At 37.3% G+C, this 20,370-nt stretch overlaps 1 protein-coding gene across 1 annotated transcript in view; it reads left to right on the plus strand.

The window, feature by feature from the left end:
* Rabep1 (rabaptin, RAB GTPase binding effector protein 1) overlaps positions 1-20,370 on the plus strand; it is a 132,225-nt gene that overhangs the window by 86,515 nt on the left and 25,340 nt on the right. The window contains exons 6-11 of the mRNA XM_047544085.1: positions 883-1,018; positions 6,277-6,455; positions 10,000-10,131; positions 16,227-16,694; positions 17,944-18,048; positions 20,167-20,283. Of these exons, the coding sequence (XP_047400041.1) occupies positions 883-1,018; positions 6,277-6,455; positions 10,000-10,131; positions 16,227-16,694; positions 17,944-18,048; positions 20,167-20,283 (1,137 nt within the window). The remainder of the gene's footprint in view (positions 1-882; positions 1,019-6,276; positions 6,456-9,999; positions 10,132-16,226; positions 16,695-17,943; positions 18,049-20,166; positions 20,284-20,370) is intronic.

Here is a 20,370-nt window from a genome sequence, read left to right on the forward strand (position 1 = left end):
TAGATAAGCCAGCTATTTTAAGTTTGAAGAAATAGGAAAAGGCATAAAAATGACCTTGAGTATGAAATTAGGTATAACCATGTGAAAAAAGCTAAAAGTTAACTACATGGTTAGAATTTAGAATGAGCAATTTGCGTGAAAGTGCAAACAAGTGATTTATAATTCTGCATTTTCTGCCTATATGTATTTCGGTTATGTTTATTTCAAATATTAGACTGTATTGTTACTATTCTAAGTATTACAGTTAATTGTTTAACAGAAATAAAGCATTTTATAGAAAGATGTGATTTTAAAAAGTATTCTGCCCTTGGCTTCAAGGTTATGTGATTAGTGGCAAACCAGTTATTCTTCCCACCATGACTTCCTCTCCTTTAATTTATATGAATAAGTGTTGGTGAAAATTGTCTCCTTTTTATAAATTTAAGATATTTGGAATTACCAGAAATTGAAGAAAATCAAAGTTGCAAGGATATGGTTATCATTTTTATCCTTAGAAATTAGCTGCTGTTTAAAAAACACAAATCATACCTGGTGTTACTAAGTATGGAATAAAATAAGCACCTGCATTGCTCTGAAATTCAAATTGGAACTTTTTTGAAAAAACAGTCTACAGAATTATTATTTGTAATCTCAATTATATATTTACTCAGGTGATGGGATTATGGATAACATCTATTATGTTATTTTCTAAGTTTTCTTTCAAAAGTATGTGTCTTTTATAATTAAAATTATCAATGTTAATTTTATATAGATGTAAATTTATGTAAAATTAAATTTTTTCAAGAACTTACCTTTTTTTTTTTTTTTTTTTTTTGGTTACTGGACATACCTAAGATAGAAACTGTTACAAAATTTCAGTTTGATACATGCATCATCTTTCAGGTTAAAGAACTGAATCATTATTTGGAAGCTGAGAAATCTTGTAGGACTGATCTAGAGATGTATGTAGCTGTTTTGAATACTCAGAAATCTGTTCTACAGGAAGATGCTGAGAAACTGCGGAAAGAATTACATGAAGGTAAATGTATGTTCTAAATATTTTTATTTCAGTCTTCTATGACAACTATGTTAGCAAATTTGATATTGACTAATAATAATAACAAATTCTGAAATATCAATTCAAAATGTTAGTGATTCATTTTAAGCTTCGTGGTTAATTTGAATGTTCTTATGCAAAACTGAAGCTGTGAGAACGACTGAGGGTACTTGGATTGTTAGTGCTTCTGTATTCCTCCGTGACTCCAGCAATAACTGCACAAGGTGTGAGCTCTCAGCAGAAAGATAAGGCTGGAAATGTCTGCTTAAACTGCTTTTGTTTGTGTACCCTTTTTGATGGATGTGAATTAGCAAACGTGAGAATGGGATTGGGAGGATAGACAATGTATTCTGTGGGCCTTATTAACATTCCTTTTTTTTTTTTTTTTTAAACAGTACCAGGACTTGAACCCAGAGCCTTACATTTGCTAAGCAAGCAGTCTTTCACTAAACTATATCCATAGCCATTTTTGTTTTTTATTTTGAGACAGGGTCTCACTAAGTTACTCATGCTGGCCTTGAATTTGTGATCCTCTTGCCTCTGCTCCCGGAGTTGCTGGGTTATATGTTTGTACCATGCATCCAGTTTAGCATCCTTTTCTTTATTCCTGATTCTGGGTATTGAACCCAGGACCTCCTGCTTTCTAGGCAAGCTGCACTCCCAGCCTTTTTTGTTTTATTTTTGTTTATTTATTTGTTTTCTACTGTCCTAGGGATTGAACCCAGGGGCACTCCACTATTGAGCTATACCCCTAACCCTTTTTAAACTTTGAGACAGTATCTCAGTAAGTTGCCCACATTGGCTTCAGACTTGTGATCTTCTTGCATCAGCCTCAATTGTAGTTGAGAGTACAGATGTCCACTACCACTCTCAGTTAACATCCCTGTTTTTAAGGGACTATTTTGGATTTTACTAGTCTTGTAGGAGAGTGATATATTCATTTACTCTGTATTCTCTAAAACAGATATCGAAAATAAAAAACCCTAAAACTAAATTATTTTTTTATTTGGTACTGGGGGTTGAACCCAGGGGTGCTCAACCACTGAGCCACATCTCCAGCCCTTTTTAAAAATTTTATTAGAGACAGGGTCTTGCTAAGTTGCTAAGTGCCTAGCTAAGTTGCTGGGGCTGACTTTGAACTCTAGCTCCTCCTACCTCTTCCTCTTGAGCTGCTGGGATTACAGGCATGTGCCACCACTGTGCCCAGCCTTAAAATTTAGGAATGGGCTAATTTAATACATTAAATAACAAGGTCTAGCAGCAAGTTTAATAACTACTTTTTGTTTTTCTTTTTGTATTGGGAATTGAACCTGGGGACATAGAGCTATATCCCCAATCCTTTTTATTTTTGTTTAGAAACAAGATCTCGATAAGTTGCTGAAGCTGGTCTTGAAATTTGATCCTCTTGCCTCCGCCTCCTGAGTTGCTAGGATTATTGGTGTGCTCCATCATGCTGGGTTTAACTACTGTAATTTTGAGATAGTGTTGAGCCTAAATGATATATTAAGTTATCTGCAAAAAAAAAAAAAGATATCTATAACAACTGTAATACAGATGAAAATATCTATAATTTCTATTAGTGATGAAGTTATAGTTATAAAATGTTGCCTACATTTTATAGTGAAGGAAATGGTGAATTCCAGTTAGAGAATATTGAAAATAGAGATTTTTTTTCTTTTCTTATCCCAATATATGGATCCCTTGAAATCCTAGACTTGTGGCAGCTTATACTAGTAGTATTTTAATATGCAGGATTTGGATTGTGGTGATAGAATTCTAAAGTGAATACTTCTAAATACATTCAATGTTAGAGTTATGAACAACTTAGTCTTATATATGAGTTATTTTTTTTCCAAATAGTGGAAAGCTAAAATGATATAAGCCTACAGAGTTATTTCAGAAAACATCATGAAAATAACCCCAACTTGAGTAGGTCTTTGGCCTTCAGGAAATACTTTTCAAATATACTGTTACAGTCAAACAGATAACCATACTTTAAAGGATGTCTGAAAGAATACAATCTTGGTTTAAACTTTGTATCCCAGCTTTCTAGAATAAGTTGTTGATATTACCAAAACTTCTAATATATCCAAGACAAGTATTTGAGAAGTTTAATGAAAATGAAGAAGGGGATATGAGAAGTAATTCTGCACTAAAATGGTTATACCTAAAAATAGTGTTTTTAAGTGAGAGAGAGAGGGATAAAAAAGTTGACCAGAAGTGTAATTTGCTGCCTAAACTGGGGGAATTAGATATGCAATCAAATTATTGTAAGTGCCTATTATAGGTGCTGTGTCAAGAAGTATGTTAGGATATAGCATTGCCACCAACAGAGTGGTCAATTCTTTTTGTCCTAGGAATAGATGGATTTTTTAAAATAAATTCTTCTTTTAAAAAAAAATTTTTTTTTTTTTTGGAGATGGGAGTCTCACTGTGTTTTCTAAACTGATCTTGAACATCTGGTCTTAGGTGAAATTCCTGCTTCAACTTCCTAGATAGTTGGGACTACTGTCCCATTGTGCCTGGCTAAAAAAGTTATTCTTAGTATAGTTTATTCTTATAAACTTATTATTCTTTTATTCTTTTTTTTTTTTTTTTTTCTTCAAGTGGAATTTTGAGAGAAGGGTAAGTACTTGTCAATAGTCTGAGAGGAGTGTGGCATGCAAGGCCATTTCCATTTGGTGCAGCTAGTTAACAAAGTACAAGAAGCTTCAGCAAGATTAGAATGCAAGAGAAAATGGGCAAAATATAATATTAGAATAGTGGACATGGACTAGATCATGGAGGCCTTATGCTAAGGATGTTAAACTTTATCCAATGGGCTTTAAGGAGCCTCTGAGGGTTTTGTTTTTTGGTTGTTTTTTTTTTTTTTTTTTTTTCTTTTTTTGGTACTGGGCATTTACCCTAGTGGCTGTTTACCATTGAGCTTCATCCCTAGCTCTTTATTTTTTGAGACAGGATCTCACTAAGTTGCTTAGGGCTTCACTAAGTTGCTAAGGCTGCTTCAAACTTGTGATTTTCCTGTCTCATTTGATTTTTAAATAACAGCTTTATTGAGAAGCAATTCTTATTCAGCCTTTTAATGTCTACAATTGAAGTTTTTTTTTTTTTTTTTGAGAGCGAAGTAGCAATTTATTTTTGACACAGAAAGTAGAGCACACATTAGGGAGGTTCCAAGAGAACTTGCCCAATGTGTTTTTACTTTGTTTTGTTTTGTTTTTTTGGTTTTTTTTCTTTTTTGGTACCAGGGATTGAACTCAGGGCACTCAACCCCTAAGCCACATCCCCAGCCTTATTTTGTATTTTATTTAGAGACAAGGTCTCACTGAGCTGCTTAGCCCCTCACTTTTGCTGAGGCTGGCTTTGAACTCATATCCTTCTGCCTCAGCCTCCTGAGTCACTGGGATTACAGGTGTGTGCCACTGTCTCTGGCTCAATGGTTTTTAATTTAGAATTTTATGTCATCAACCACTATCTAGTTCCAAAACATTTCATTACCTCAGAAAAAATTCCTTATCAATTTGTAGTCACTCACTAATTCTCTTTTCCCATGCCTGTAGCAGTCACAAATCTACTTTCTGTCTCTGGATTTTCCTCTTCTGACTTTCATCTGAATGGAATTTGTAACAATTAAACATATGATATGTGCCCTTTTGTGTCTGGCTTCTCTGAAGAATTTTAAGCTGGGGAGTAATACCATTTTTGAGATTTAAAATGTTCAGTTTAAGCTGGGCACAGTGGTAATTCCATAGCTTGGGAGGCTGAGGCAGGAGGATCCCAAGTTCAAAGTCAGCTTTAGCCCTGCCTCAAAAAAAAAAGAGGTGGGGCTGGGGATGTGGCTCAGTGGTTGAGTATGTCTGGGTTCAATCACTGGCACTTAAAAAAAAAAAAAAAAAAGGTTTGGTTTAATAGCACCATGAAGGATAGGAAAGAGAGCACAAGACTCTGTAAAGGCCATGGCAGGAAGAATGAAAATGGGACTACCATTTGTCTTAAATCTTAAGGACTGATCTAAGGCAGAAGCCAGAAGTTGGAAGGTAGATGTGCTATATTGCAAAGGAGACAGAACCAGTAGGTCTCTGTCTGGTGTGAATGGTTTGGGATAAGAAGTCAGAAATGTGGTTCTCTCTCAAGTTTCTGGCTTGGGTGGCAGGGTAGATAGGCAGATAGGTGGTGCTACTATGTCTTCTAAGAAAGATGGCTGAGCTGATGGTATCATAGTGCTTATGTTTTACAAAGATTTCTTGACTTATTCTAAGGAGGCAGAACTAATGGGCTCAGGAATGACAGTTTTATCAAAATGTATTAAACAGGGGCTGGGTTTGTGGCTCAGTGGTAGAGCACTTGCCTAGCATATATGAGGCACTGGGTTCAATTCTTAGCACTACATATAAATTAATGAATAAAATAAAGGTCTGCTAACATCTAAAAAATATTTTTAAAATGTATTAAACATATTTAGGAGTGGTTACTACACTTGGACCTGTAGAACAACTTTTGACAAAGTATATTTCCTACATTTATTCGAACTATAAATATTGTTTTTATTTTATTTGTTTATGTTTTTGTGGTACTTGTGATTGAACCCAGTCCCTCACTTATGCTAGGCAAGTGCTCTACCACTCAACCACATCCCCGGTCCTTGTTTTAATTTGCCTAATAAATTTGGGAAATGCTATATTACATATCATCACTTTTTTTTTTTTTTTTTTTTTTTTGGTACTGTAGATTGAACCTATGGGCCCTTAAGCTACATTCCTAGCTCTTTGTGTTTTATTTTGAGACAGGGTCTCACTAAGTTGCTTAGGACCTGGTTAAGTTGCTGAGGCTGGCCTTGAACTTGTGATCCTCCAGCCTCAACCTCCCAAACCCCTGGGATTATAGGTATGTGCCCTCGTGCCCAGCATATATCACCTTCTAAGAGAAAACAGACATAATGAAGACCCTCAGCTCAAAATCCTGCAGTAGTCTTTAACAATTTACTTAACCTAGAATTTCTAAAACTTAAATGGACACAGAAGCCCTTTCTTTATATGTTCTTGGGTACATACTTTGGGAGACTCTGCATTAGAGAGATGGTGTGGAGATACCCTGCCATGTTCAACTATGGTTTGCCCTTTGGGGCCAGTCAAGAGCAGACATTTAGATAAAGTGGACCACTTGTCCTGGTGTAGTAGCCCCGTGCTAAAGAAATTGCCTTCCATTAAAATTCAGTGTTTTTGATTGGGGGTTCCTAATAGTTTGCCATCTGTTGGAGCAAGAGCGACAACAACACAACCAGTTAAAACATACATGGCAGAAGGCAAATGACCAGTTTCTGGAGTCTCAGCGTTTGCTAATGAGAGACATGCAACGAATGGAAATTGTGCTGACTTCAGAACAGCTCCGACAAGTTGAAGAACTGAAGAAGAAAGATCAGGTGAATAGCAGTTTTGTAGGACTTGCTTATATTGTTAATAACAGCATCCCCCTCCCTGTGTTTGCATTATTGTATGTTACCTTGTGTGTGTTGACCTAAGTTGGAACAGGGTAATGTGAGCCATTTTATTATTATCATCATTATTATTATTGTAGTGCTGGGGATGGAATCCAGGACATTGCCCATGTTAGGTTCTATCACCGAACTGCATGTACTGCCCATAGTTGTTTGTTTTGTTGCTTTTTTCTTCTTTGAATGCCATTAAAAAAAAAAAAAAAAAACATAGTAGCTGTGTTTGTATTATATTTTAGCTTTACATATGACCTTATCTGGGAAGGGGATACTGATTTATAAATGATCCTCTTTGAGACTGCAGGATGTGGCAGTACATGTTTCTGAGAAATGTTTGTCTCCAGTGCTGTCCAGTTGTCCTGAGTTGTGTCAGTCTAGGCTACATTTTTGGTGGCTTTGTTCTAAGAGCCTGATTAGAAGGTGACAAGGTGGAGATAGAGAAACTGAGTGATATGAAAAGATAGTTGTCCAGAGTACTGCAAAGTCTCTCATCATTTAAAAATATTTAAATGAATAATACACAAATGCATTTTCATGTTAAAAGTTGCTTGTTTTAAATACAAAATGAAATAATAAAGTAATTAAAAGTGATCAAGGGACAATCCCTCTTTGTGACACATCTTTTCCAGAAGTAGCTGCATTACCAGTTTGATAGTTTTCCAGAACATTTCTGTGTGTTTGTTAGCATATAATTGGGATGGTTCCTTCCTCTACCCCAAATAAGTTGGATCATATAAATATTTATTCTATAACTTATTTTTTCATAAGCATTATCCTGGATATATTTTTTTTTTTTTGGTGCTAGGGATCAAACCCAGGGCCTTGTGCTTACAAGGCAAGCACTCTACCAATTGAACTATCTCCCCAGCCCCTATTTCATTCTTATTAACTGGTAGCATGTATATATCATAATTTAGTATTTCTTCTCGTGGACATCTAGATTTCCACCCTCCTTCTTTTGTCATCTAAAGTAATGTCGTAACTGATATCCTATACCATGTTGTGTATGTGCACAAATATTTCCCTAGGTAGATATATAAAAGTCTGCATTGCTTTTTTAGGTATTTTAAGAAATATTTAAATTGCCTTATGTGACTTAGGTTGGATTAATTTTATTTATTTATTTAGGTATTGGGGACTGAATCCTGGAGTGTTCTGCTACTGAGCTTCATCCCCACCCCCTTTTAGTATTTGTTCTGTGACAGGGTCTCACTAAGCTGCCCAGGTTAGCCTCAAACTTGTGATCCTCCTGCCTTTGCCTCTCAAGCAGCTAGGATTACAAGCATGTCCCACTGTGCCCAGCTAAATTTTGTTTTGCATAAGTTTCTCTTTTAAATTTCTTGTTTTTCACCGGGCACGATGTTGCTTGTCTATAATCCCAGCAACCTAGGGGCCAAGGCAGGAGGATCACAAGTTTGAGGCTAGCCTCAGCAACTTAGTGAGACCCTTAGCAACTTAGCAAGACCTTTTCTCAAAATAACAAATAAAGAGAGCTGGGGACTTAGTTCAGTGATAAAATGCCCCTGGGTTCAGTCATAAATAAATAAATTTCTTTTTTATCTCTTAATTCAGGCTAATTTATCTTATGTGTAGACACAATCAGCCTAAGGGTTTAGATTCTAAAGTACAGATCTTGTCATGCCTCTCTTGTTGCCCTTTGAAACAGTCTAAGCTTACTAAGGTGGTTGTTTAATGCCATTATTAACATTTATTGAACTCTTAGACTATGTGTGCTAGCATTGTGCTAAGGCTTCATATGTAAAGCTTTATCTCAAATGGTTGTCAGAAAACAGCAAAACTCCCTATGAGGTAGGCATTACAGAACTATCCTTATGTTATAAACAAGGAAGCAGACTGCAAGAGGAAATGGCAGTCTGAGGTTTGAGCCAGTCTTTGATTCCAGAGTCTAAGCACTTAATCATTGCCCTTTTTCTGGGTCCTTCACCTTTCATGTGCCTGTCCACTTTTCAGACATATTGAATTATTCAGCATTCCACCATAAGCCTGCCTTCCAGGTATCTTTCTTTTGTACATGCTTCCTTTCTCCCTGGAACCCTTGCTTGTCTTCTCTCAGGCAAGTGGCAAACTCATCCTACTGATCTTCCAAGATCCATCTGAAGTGTTGCCTCCTTTGAGACTCCTTTGCTCGCTCCCTGGAATGAAATCAGTCTTGTGTTTCTCCTGCAGAACTTTGTACCTACTTGTATTGTAATTGTGTGTTTGCACCTCCTTAGTAAACAGTCTTTGGGGGAGCATAGAAGTATATCATATTCATCTTTATTGAAAGAATTTCTATATCAACTTTGATAATTCCTTTTGGTTTTTTAAAAATTTTTTTGTAGTTGTAGCTGGAGATAATGCCTTTATTTATCTATTTTTATGTGGTGCTTAGGTTTGAACCCAGTGCCTCACACCTGTTAGGCAAACGCTCTGCCACTGAACCACAATTCCAACCCTCCTTTGGTATTTTATATAAAATTTTACATATCTAATGTCAAAGTCATTAGACAGTTTTACATGTCTAGTGTCAAAATAACTTTTTTCCTATTTTCTACAATAATCAGAAAAAATGTGTTTTAGTCAGCTTTTCGCTGCTGTGACTAAGTGATCTGACCAGAAAATGTATAAAAGAGGAAAAGTTTATTTGAGGGCTCATGGTTTCATAGGTCTTAGTCCATAGAAGGCTTACTGCATTCCTCAGGGCTCAAGGTGAGACTGAACATCCTGGCGGAAGAATGTGGCAGAGGGAAGCAGCTCACATCATCAGGAAGCAGAGAGAGAGAGTCTCAACTCTCCAGATACAAATATACCCCAAACCACACCCCAATTCCAGTCTCCTCCAGCCATACCCTACCACTTCGGTTACCACTCAGTTAATCCTTATCAGGGGATGGGTTAAGACTCTTAAAACCCAATCATTTCTCCTCCGAACCTTCTTAGATTGTCTCACATGTGAGATTTTGGGGAACACCTCACATCCAAACCATGACAGAATGTTCTATGTAAAACTAAAAAACCCAAAATATTAAAAAAAAATTTTTTTGGATCATTTGAAAGGAGAAGTTAGTTTTCTTTTACCTTACTTTCATGTAGTATGCTTTTCTTGAAAGCTGCTTCCTGATATTTTTCTTTATTGCAGAGTTCTTACTTTGTGCTTGCAGTATTAAAATATTTTGTCATGACCAAAGGCCCCTAGATATTATTGCAAAACGAATAAGCTTAAGTGTCCAATTTTCTGTTGTCATAAAGCTCTCTGTTCTTTCTTATTTATTTAGTGTGATTAAAGAACTATGACTTGGGGCTGGGGTTGTGGCTCAGTGGTAGAGCGCTTGCCTAGCATGTGTGGGGCACTGGGTTCGATTCTCAGCGACACATATAAATAAATTAATTAAATAAAGGTCATTCTACAATTTAAAAAAAGAACTATGACTCGTTAAGATTACCTTTGATAAATGTTTTTTCTTCCTTTTAGGAGGACGATGAACAACAAAGACTTAATAAAAGAAAGGATCACAAAAAAACAGATACTGAGGAAGAAGTAAAAATACCAGTAGTATGTGCTTTACCTCAAGAGGAATCTTCAGCCCAGTTATCAAATGAAGAGGTATAGTGAATCTATAATTAAAATTATTTCATTAGCCAGGCACAGAGGTATGTACGCTCCTGGAGTCCCTGAACTCGGGAGGCTGAGGTGGGAGGATCACTTGAGCCCAGGAGTTGAAGGCATCTCAAAAAACAAAAATAGTATATGTGCAATGTCACATACAGTTAGGTTACTCAAACATCAGTCAATTACATTTTCCATATTGTAAGTAATAGCTGGAAATTAGATAAAATAATAGTATTTATTGTCAGTTGTTTAGAAAGCATTATAGGTAGCACTATCTGGAACATGTTGGAATTTCATTCACCCTCTGAAATAATTAGATGTTTTTACCAGTAATTTCAAAATTTGACACTTTAGAATATATACAATCTTTTTTGAAGTAAATGGTAAGTATTTTTAATACTTTGAGTTTGTTTAAAAGAGATTAAAGTATGGAAACATTTAGCTCCCAGTAGCACATGTGTGAGTTTTAACTAGCATTAGGATTTTTTTTTTTTTTTTCTTGTAGCACTGGGGATAGAACCAAGGACGCTTTACCTCTGAGCTATATCCCAAGACCTTTCTAAATTTTATTTTGAGACAGGGTCTTGCCAAGTTGCTGAGGCTGGCCTCAAACTTGGAATCCTCCTGCCTCAGCCTCCCAAATCACTGGGATTACAGGAGTGTGCCGCCACATTGGCAGAACTAGGTCTTAAGCTCTGAGAACAGATGGTGAAGTTTGGCAGATTGTGGTGAAGTCTGATAGAACATTGCAGGTATTGGGAATGGATATAGTAGAGAGTCTCAGAAGTGGAAAGTATAAGGTGGTGTTCCTGTAGTCTTATCACCTCTCACCTTCAGTGTCACGAGGACCTCCTCATTGGGTTTCTTACCTTTAGCCTTTCCCACGCCATTGTACCCTTGCATCACTGTCAAATTAATTTTCTTAAGTGCAGCTGCATTCAGGCCATTCCTTTACTTAAAAACCACCACTAACTTCCATTACCTATGTCACTGAATTCAAATCCCTCAGTAAGAGGATTGAGGTTCTTCATAATAAGGATTCATTCCATTTTGGCCATGTTGGTCTTTGTACTATGCCACACTCTTCATTACATTTCCTTCATGTGGAATTTTGTCTCTCTCTGTCTTTCTTTCTTTCCTGCTTCCCCTGCCTCCCTGCCATTAGGGATTGAACCCAGGGCCTTGCACATGCTAAGCAAGCACTCTACCACTGAGCTACATCTCTAGCCCTTCCCTCTGTTGTTCAGAATATTGAAATCCTTTTACTCATCCTTCAAAACTCACACTGATTTCTTCTCCTTAATCAAGAAAAATGCTTCCCTTATTGCCTTTAGGATAAAAAGTAAGTTCCTAGTTTGGGCATATAAGGGCTTTCTCAGCTGAACAACCCTTTAGCCCTTATCCCCTCCTCTCATTTCCCTGCAGCCAGATCTGTCTGCTTGCTGTTTATGTTTATATGCCTTGTTTTTTACTTTCCCCGCTACTTACAAGGGCTGGAGATGTAGCTCAGTGGTAGAACACTCTAACTCTTCTGAGTGCAAGGCCCCAGATTTCATCCCCACTACCAAACCAACAAAATGAAAAAGAATTCCATACACACTTTCTTAACCTCCATCTCCTTTCCCAGTCTGGTGAACAAGTATTAGTTAAATTGGGATAAAGGGCTGGGCACAGTGGTACACGCCTATAATCCCACTGCAGCTTGGGAGGCTGATGCAGGAGGATCACAAGTTGAAAGCCAGCCTCAGCAACTTAGCAAGACTCTGAGCAACTTAACAAGACCCCATCTCAAAAATAAAGTAGAAAGGGCTGGGCATGTGGCTCAGTTGTTAAGTGTTCCTGGGTTTAATCCTTGGTACAAAAAAGGGGTGGGGTGGGAGATAAAGGGTTTTTTTCCTTCACTGTGAGAGCCATTACATTTCTTTTTAGTTTGAAGATTTATTCTGATTCATGTATGATCTGTATCTTGGTGGCTTATATTTTCATGTTTGTGGATAGTTTAATGTTAATACTTTTAAAAATATCCTCATAAGACACTGGAAATTACAATGTAGTTGTTTTTGTACAGTCTTCATTTTGGAACATACACTGAGAACTACTTGGCCCAATTCTGCTGTGCATTTTGTAAATAGTTAACTCCCAGGAGAATGTCTCAATTTTTGGGTACAGCCAAATATTACGTGGTTTTTGCCTCGTGGTCATCTATCCAGGAATGTTTGAAAATCAGAAAAACAGGAAAGGGAAATTTGTTATGATTGGTGATAAAGTATTTTTCTTATTTTTTATTATGTCTTAACAGATCTGTAGGACATTGTGTATAACATTACTTCCTAACATTTAAAATTCCTTTTAAAATTTCAGATCAGTGTGAATTTTGAGTATAATTGTTTGGTCTTGAAATTCATGACAATTTTACTTTAGTCAGTCGTTTAAAATTAATATGGAATGCTATGGAGACTTAGATTTATTGCTAAAGACATTTGATATTTATAGGACCTCGTATCTTCTTTAATGTGATGCTTAGAATATGCTTTTCTCAGTATAGAAGTAATATGGAAATACTATGGAAAATTTGGAAAGTACGGGAAAAAGTCATAAAAGTCCTGTCACCCAGAGTTAACCTTACCTCTAACGTTTTTGGTATGTCTCTCCTCTCCCTGTATTTTCTTTTCTAAAGATAACATAAATGTTTCCATTTGTAATTTTAAAACATATTCTATATTGCAACTACATAATAGTTTAGATACATTTTCCCCTCACTTAAATGTACTCTAAGGTTTTGGCACATCATTAAATGTTTTTCCCAAAAACAACATTTGATGGCTGACAGAATTTTAACAATGTAAATGCACCAAAATTCCTTTAGTCACTGTCCTACTAATTTATGCCCAGGTTTTAATTTATAACATGTTAACATGGAGAGGTCATTGGAAGAAGTTTAATGTTAACTGCCCGCCACCCCCTACCCCAGAGGTGGAGATTGAACCCAGGGTTTGTGCATTCTGGGCAAGCATCTCATCTCTGAGTCCAAAATTCCCCTAGAAATGAGAGGCACAGCATGACTTGCAGGGCCTCTAAAGATACAACATGGACCATGGTCATTGGGGTTTCTGTGGGAAAAACAAGGCAGGGCAGGGCAAACAGTATTGTACTGGTTAGTTTGAATGATTCCCACAGACTTTGGAGTTTATAGGATCTCTTAATTGTTGTTCCCTATCTGTTCCTGGAATGATTTAGGGCAGGGAAAGTAGTGACTTGTTGTGAGAGTCAGATAAAGATGGCGATTAGAGTATGGGTTTGGGATTGATTGGTTTACGTATGAAACACCTGTTTACAGGTAAGTGAGTTGTTTATTATCTTTAGGCATGACTAGCTCTGGAAGGCATGATCTCTCTCTAACCATCAGAGCCTCCAAGACACTAAAACATCATGAAATATAGGAAATAAAAAATGGGATAAACACAAAGATTGTCCAGTTGGTTCTGTTTTTTACTACTATAAAGTTTTCATTAAATAATGCTATTATATATAATTTTTCCTTATGCAAAAATCAGTATGGATGTATCTGATTATATTCCTAATATTTTTCCACCCTCTGTACTGGCTCTTGAACCCAGTGCCTCATACATGCTAGGCAAGTGCTGTACCACTGAGCTACATTTCATCCCTTTTTAAATTTTATTTTGAGAAAGGGTCTCATTGTTGCTCCAGCTGGCTTTGAGTTTGTGATCCTCCTGCCTCAGCCTCCTGAGTAGCTGGGATTACAGGCATGCACCACCACGCCTGACTAGAAAAAAATTTTTTTGTAAGCTAACAGAATTGGTTCCTGTTACAGTTTTTATTAGGTTACATAATTTGGGACTTTGTCCATCATTACCCTTATATAGCTTAGGTTTGTGTTTTCAGGCATCTGTTTCAGAGAAGTAAAAATCTTTGAAAAGAGAGAGGAATTAACATAAAAACTGTCAAGTTTTTATTGTATCAAGTAAGAATATTTACTTATTTATTTGTTTGTTTGTTTTTGTACTGGGGATTAAACCCAGGGGTGCTTTACCACTGAGCCACATCCCCAGCCCTTTTAAAATTTTTTGTTGTGCTACAGAGTCTTGCTAAGTTGCTTAGGACCTTGCTAAATCGCTGAGTCTGGCTTTGAACTTGAAATCCTCTTGCCTCAGCCTCCCAAGTTGCTGGGATTATAGGTGTGCACTACTGCCCGGCTAGTTAGAATATTTTAAAAACACTTAACAAATCCAGTAATTGTATTCCATAGTCTCCTCTAGTTGGTCCATAAAAGAAAGGACATTCAACAACAAAAAGTAGGAAAGATACCTTAAAACAAGAGAGCAGTCATTTAAATTGAATAAATTCAGTTTTAAGAAAAAACTTTTATATTTTCCTTATTTTCTTATTTTTCCAGTAAATACACAATTGCTGTGTGTAATGGCAGTTGTCCACTTTTTGACTTTGAGAATGTGAATATCTTGTACTACGTGTATATTAAAAATTGAGCCAGATGCAGTGGTACATGTCTGTAATCCCAGTGACTCTGGAGGCTGAGGTGGAAGGATCACAAATATGAGGCCAGCCTCAGCAACTTAGCAAGATTCAAAATTTATTTGACTGACTCAAAATAAAAAAATAAAAAGGGCTGGGGATGTGACTTAGTGGTTAAGTGTCCCTGTATTAAATCCCTAGTACCAAAAAAATATTTTTTTTGAGATGATAGTCACAAAATCTAAAATTAGTCTTTTAAAGTATACCATTCCCTGACATTTAGTATGTACACAATTATGCAACCATCACTTCTGTGTAGTTTGTATACATTTTTATCACCCCCAAAGGAGACCCTATTCCCAATTAAAGAATTGCTCCCCATTTCCACTTCCCCCTAGCCTCTGGTAATCACTGTCTGCTTCGTGTCTCTGTGGATTGACCTTTTCTGGACATTTCCTGTAGATGGAATTATATAATATGTAATCTGTGTCTAGCTTCTTTCATTGAGTGTACCACATTTAATGTGTTGATTAGACCTTCCTTGAAATTTGATGACTGGGCATGGTGGCACATGTTTGTAATCCCAATGAAGGAGGCCAAAACAGGAGGATTGTGAGTTTGAGGTGAGCCTCAGCAACGTAGTGAGACCCTGATTCAAAAAAAAAAGGGATGGGAAGCTCAGGAGTAAAGCACCCCTAGGTTCTTATCCCAGTACAAAAAACAAAACAAACAAACAAGCAAAAAACAATGAAACTTGGTTTCAGAAAACCACATTCTCCTCCTTTCCCTTATATGCTCAGGCTACTCCTTCCTCTGCCCATTCTCCAAATCTTGATGTTCTCAGGGTTCTGCTCTTGGATCTCTTATCCTACATACTCATATTAGGTGTTCACGTTTTCCTTTAGTTGTCATTATACAGTAGTTACTCTCAAATCTGTATCTGAAGACTTCCATGACCCCCTATCAGGTGGATATCTCCACTTGGATGTACACTGGTATCTCATACTCGACATCCCCAACACTGCATTGCAGGTAACCTTTTCCAACTCAAGTTTGGGCTAAATTTCTCTCCTTGGGCTCCCTGAGTGAGCAGTTCCTGGCTCTAGCCTAACATTTTATTAAATATAGCACTGTAATAACCTGTTTACTTTTTCGTGAAACTACATATCTTGAGGTCGGAGTTTGTATATTGCTCATATATTCTGAGTACCTTAATTAGTTTTTGTTTTTGTTTTGTTTTTTTTTTTGTACCAGGGAACTACATCCCCAGCCCTTTTTATTTTTTATTTTGAGACAGGATTATGCTGAGTTGCTTAGGGTCTTGCTAAGTTGCTAAGTCTGGTCTTGAACTTGTGCTCCTCCTGCCTTAGCCTCCTAAGTCATTGGGATTATGGGACTGTGCCACTGTGTCTAGCCTGTGTACCTTGCATAGTGCCCAACAGAACAGACGATACTGAAAAAAGTGTTCAGTAATTAAATGAAGGCTGTGTGTTAATGATTATCACATATACTATAGTAAAATATATTTAATGTATGGTTTATTTTGAAGATATAGAAAATTGTCTAATTTGGCAATATCTCTTTTTACATTTCAGGAGCATTTAGACAGCACCCATGGTTCAGTTCATTCCTTAGATGCAGACTTACTGTTACCATCTGGAGATCCATTTAGTAAATCGGACAATGACATGTTTAAAGATGGACTCAGGAGAGCACAGTCTACAGACAGCTTGGGAACCTCTGGCTCATTGCAATCCAAAGCTTTAGGCTACAATTACAAAGCAAAATCTGCTGGAAACCTGGACGAGTCTGATTTTGGACCTCTGGTAGGAGCAGATTCAGTGTCTGAGAACTTTGATACTGCATCCCTTGGGTCGCTGCAGATGCCAAGTGGGTTTATGTTAACCAAAGATCAGGAAAGAGCAATCAAAGCTATGACACCAGAACAGGAAGAGACTGCATCCCTCCTCTCCAGTGTTACCCAGGGTATGGAGAGTGCTTACGTGTCCCCGAGTGGTTACCGATTAGTCAGTGAGACCGAGTGGAATCTCCTGCAGAAAGAGGTGAGTTATTCATGATCTGTTCCTCTTGCTCAGTGTGAGGGACATAAGGTGACTCTGGGATTTATTGGTCATTGAGTAGATAGTCCCTAGAGTCAATGCAGGCCTGTGATTCCAGCAAGTAGGTGTTAATTCAGAGTGTCAGCTGCCTGTCAAAGTCTGCTTTTGTTCTTCCTGCTGATTGTGAGAGAGAAGGGAGCTAACCAGCAAATGGTGTTGAGTGTGAACTTCTCCCTCTGAGGTCATACTGCAGAAGTTGGAGCAACCTACCTGACTAACATCATTAAGTTAGAATAGCTGAATTTACTTTGCAGTTTTCTTAAAAACTTTATTTCAGGATTCAGTCCGTCTTTCCTTTAGGTCTGAAATGCAAATGCTTATCAGTGATTGATGCAGAGTTGTGGTTTAAGGAGCAGGTGAAAAATATGGGAGAGAAAAGAAGGCAAACTTTAATAAGGTTAATTTTCCTCCTCAGGATATTTGCAAACTCAGAAAATTAGGAGATAGGAATTTAAATATGACATAATACAGATTATAAAGCCCTTTCACATACCTCATCTCTTTGAATTTTATGATCAGAATGAGGCAATCAGGGCATGATTGTCCTCAATTTCCAGATGAGCAAACTGTCGATGAGAGATGAAGCATTGCTTAAGTGTTCCTCTTGACCTGGTAGCAAAACCTGGGTTGGAATCCAGGTTTTCTGAATTCCAGGGCTTTCCTTTGCTCAGGGCTACTTCTCTTTAAAGAAGTGCTTGATCAGTAAGTGGAGCAGCCTGTTAAGCCTGAAAGAAACTATTCTCCCTGGCCTCCTTCAAAGCATGTATGAGAAGGTGCTAGTTAATAGTTTCACACTTATTTCATAAGTGGAGCTGGTGAAATTGGGGAATTGGCACTGTTTGTGTGTGTTTTCTGCCTTTCCCATTGGTTGGGTTGTATTCATTTAAATTGTGAGTGCTGCGGTGTAGCACCTTTTGCTTGCTTTGTGTTTTCCTCAAATATGGTATTTAGTGGCCCTCTGTCTCTTGGTGATATGTTGTTTCCCTCCTTTTCCTCTCATATTTGTACTGGAGATTATGACTTTTTAGAATTTGACCCTGTATTGAAACTCTTCTTGAAAGTCCCTGGAGAAATTGTTTACTCCATATTATACTCTGAGTAACATCAGTGAACACTATGCTTGTATTCCTCAAGTATGTGATGTAGGATTATTTTGCTCTGCCTGATAAGAGGTAATTTTGGTGTCCCTCAGGTACATAATGCTGGAAATAAACTTGGTAGACGTTGTGATATGTGTTCCAATTATGAAAAACAGTTACAAGGAATTCAAATTCAGGAGGCTGAAACAAGAGACCAGGTGAGTTTCATTTGGATATGCCAAATAGGTGAGCTGTTGTAGTTTTCATAGGAGGTGCAGAATTAACCCCCACCCCCATTTGCTTTATGAAGCATATCTGTCTTGTTAAATTATGAAGTAATCTGGCACATGCAGTGGCAGTTATATTTCCAGTGGGAGTCCCCTTGGTGTGTCTGTGCTTCATTAATATGCCAATACCACATGGGTCAGCTCAGCTCTTAGAGGAGCACACTCATCTCCTCTCCCAACCTGCCCTTTCCACCCAGTGTCTACACATGATGTTGGCACTGATCTTCTACACACAGGAAATACTTCATGACATGGAGATTAGGGACAGAAGAGGATGAATGTGGCCTCTGATAAAACAAAAGCTTAATTAAATGTGATTAGCCAGAATTTGGAATCTTCATTGCTTAATACCTACTTGCCATAAATTTGTTGAACTGATTAAGATTAAAAATTTACAGGGTCACAGAGATTAAGTTTGGTAGATTTGGCATGCTGAAATTGATAGTTAAGTACTAGTTCAACTACAGTATAACACTTAGTAACACTTAGGAAATAATGTAGAATTTCATGAGCGTAGACTTGTTGAAAGTCTATGTAAGGAAAGGATTATTTTTTCTCCTATTTCCTAACTGTTCTTTGGTTGTTATGAAGATTATTCTTAGTCTTCAAAAGAACTTTAAGCAGAGCTGGGGTTGTAGCTCAGTGGTAGAATGCTTGCCTAGCATGTGTGAGGCACTGGATTTGATTCTCAGCATTGCATATAAATAAATGAATAAAATAAAGGTCCATCAACCAAAAAAAAAAAAAAAAAGAACTTTAAGCAAATTAGAATGCTGGTTTAATATTTTCAAATGTCAGCCAGGCATAGTGGTGCATGCCTATAATCCTGGTAGCTCTGCTCTGGAGGCGAAGACAGGAGAATCACAAGTTCAAAGCTAGCCTCAGCAACTTAGTGAGACCCTGTCTCAAAATCAAAAATAAAAATGACCTGGGGATGTAGCTCAGTGGTAGAGTGCCCAAGATTCAATTCTTAGTACCAAACAAACAAACAAGCAAAAATATACATATATTTCAAATATCGTTGGCATTGAGTTCTTCCATATGGCTTTTTTTCATAGATAGTTCAAAAGTAAATTTCTAAAATTATTTGCCCAACTAATATAGTTGGTCTTTGGTAGTGTAGCATGGGAATGGGCTATCTTGAATTCCTTAGTCATTTCCATAAACATTTACTGATACCTCATCCGCACCTGGGATTATGCTGAGTCCTGGCGATTCAGATGCAGCTAGAAGACAATTGTAACCCCTGTGGAGCTATTAGTGTTGTGAACCAAAACAGTAGTTGAGTATAGTTTGTTCCTAGATATGTATGTACACATAGAAGTAGAGGAGGACATCCACCTTAACCATGGGTTCAGGAAAGGCAACAAAGCTAAATTTTTTTTAGAGCCTGGGCAAAAAAATAGTTGGGAAAAGAAGTGGTGAAGGAGAGAAAGGGAGTTCAGGAAGAGGAAAGAGTTATCAAAGAAAAGTGTGAGTGGTTCTGTGACTGAGCGTTGGAGTGTTTAAAAGTAACCCTAGGCCAGAATGACATCACTGAGGGCCGATGATGGGAGGATTTTAAATTGACCCTGATGGCCTTGGGAGGCATTCATGTGCTTTTAAGTAGGGAAATTATTATATTTTAGTTTTTTAAACTTTATAGTGTTTGTGTGGCTTATAGATCAGAGGCAGAGGATAGAGGAGAACAAGAGAATTCATTGTTCGGTCTGAGAGGACACAGAGGAAAATCAATTTTCAAATGAGATCATATATGTGAAAAATGACTTGTTAACTATAAAGCACAGCACAGTTGTCTCTTGAGGTCATTTGTCTCATTTCTTTCCAAATTGACAAATCTATGGTGTTTCTCAGAAAAAAAAAAGATTCAAAAAGAGTTAGTTTTTATCTTTTTGTTTTTTAAATTTACAAAATAATTCTGGACTTGTGATATAGCTTAGTATTAGAGCACTTGCCAATGTGAGTGTGTGAGGCCCTGGATTTGATGCTTATTACCACACCCCCCAAAAAAGCTGGTTCTCCCTTTTAATTGACTTTTAAATTACATAGGTGAAAAAACTGCAGGTGATGCTAAGACAAGCTAATGACCAGCTGGAGAAGACAATGAAAGATAAACAGGAGCTGGAAGACTTCATTAAGCAGAGCACTGAGGACTCAAGCCATCAGGTAAATGGGGTTTTAGAATGTGACCATAGGGATAACAGGGTAAAAATATAGTCATGTTTCTTTTGCCCTGAAGATTTGGCAGTTTTA

The sequence above is a fragment of the Sciurus carolinensis genome, chromosome 3, assembly GCF_902686445.1.
Source record: "Sciurus carolinensis chromosome 3, mSciCar1.2, whole genome shotgun sequence".
In the NCBI taxonomy this organism is placed as follows: domain Eukaryota; kingdom Metazoa; phylum Chordata; class Mammalia; order Rodentia; family Sciuridae; genus Sciurus; species Sciurus carolinensis.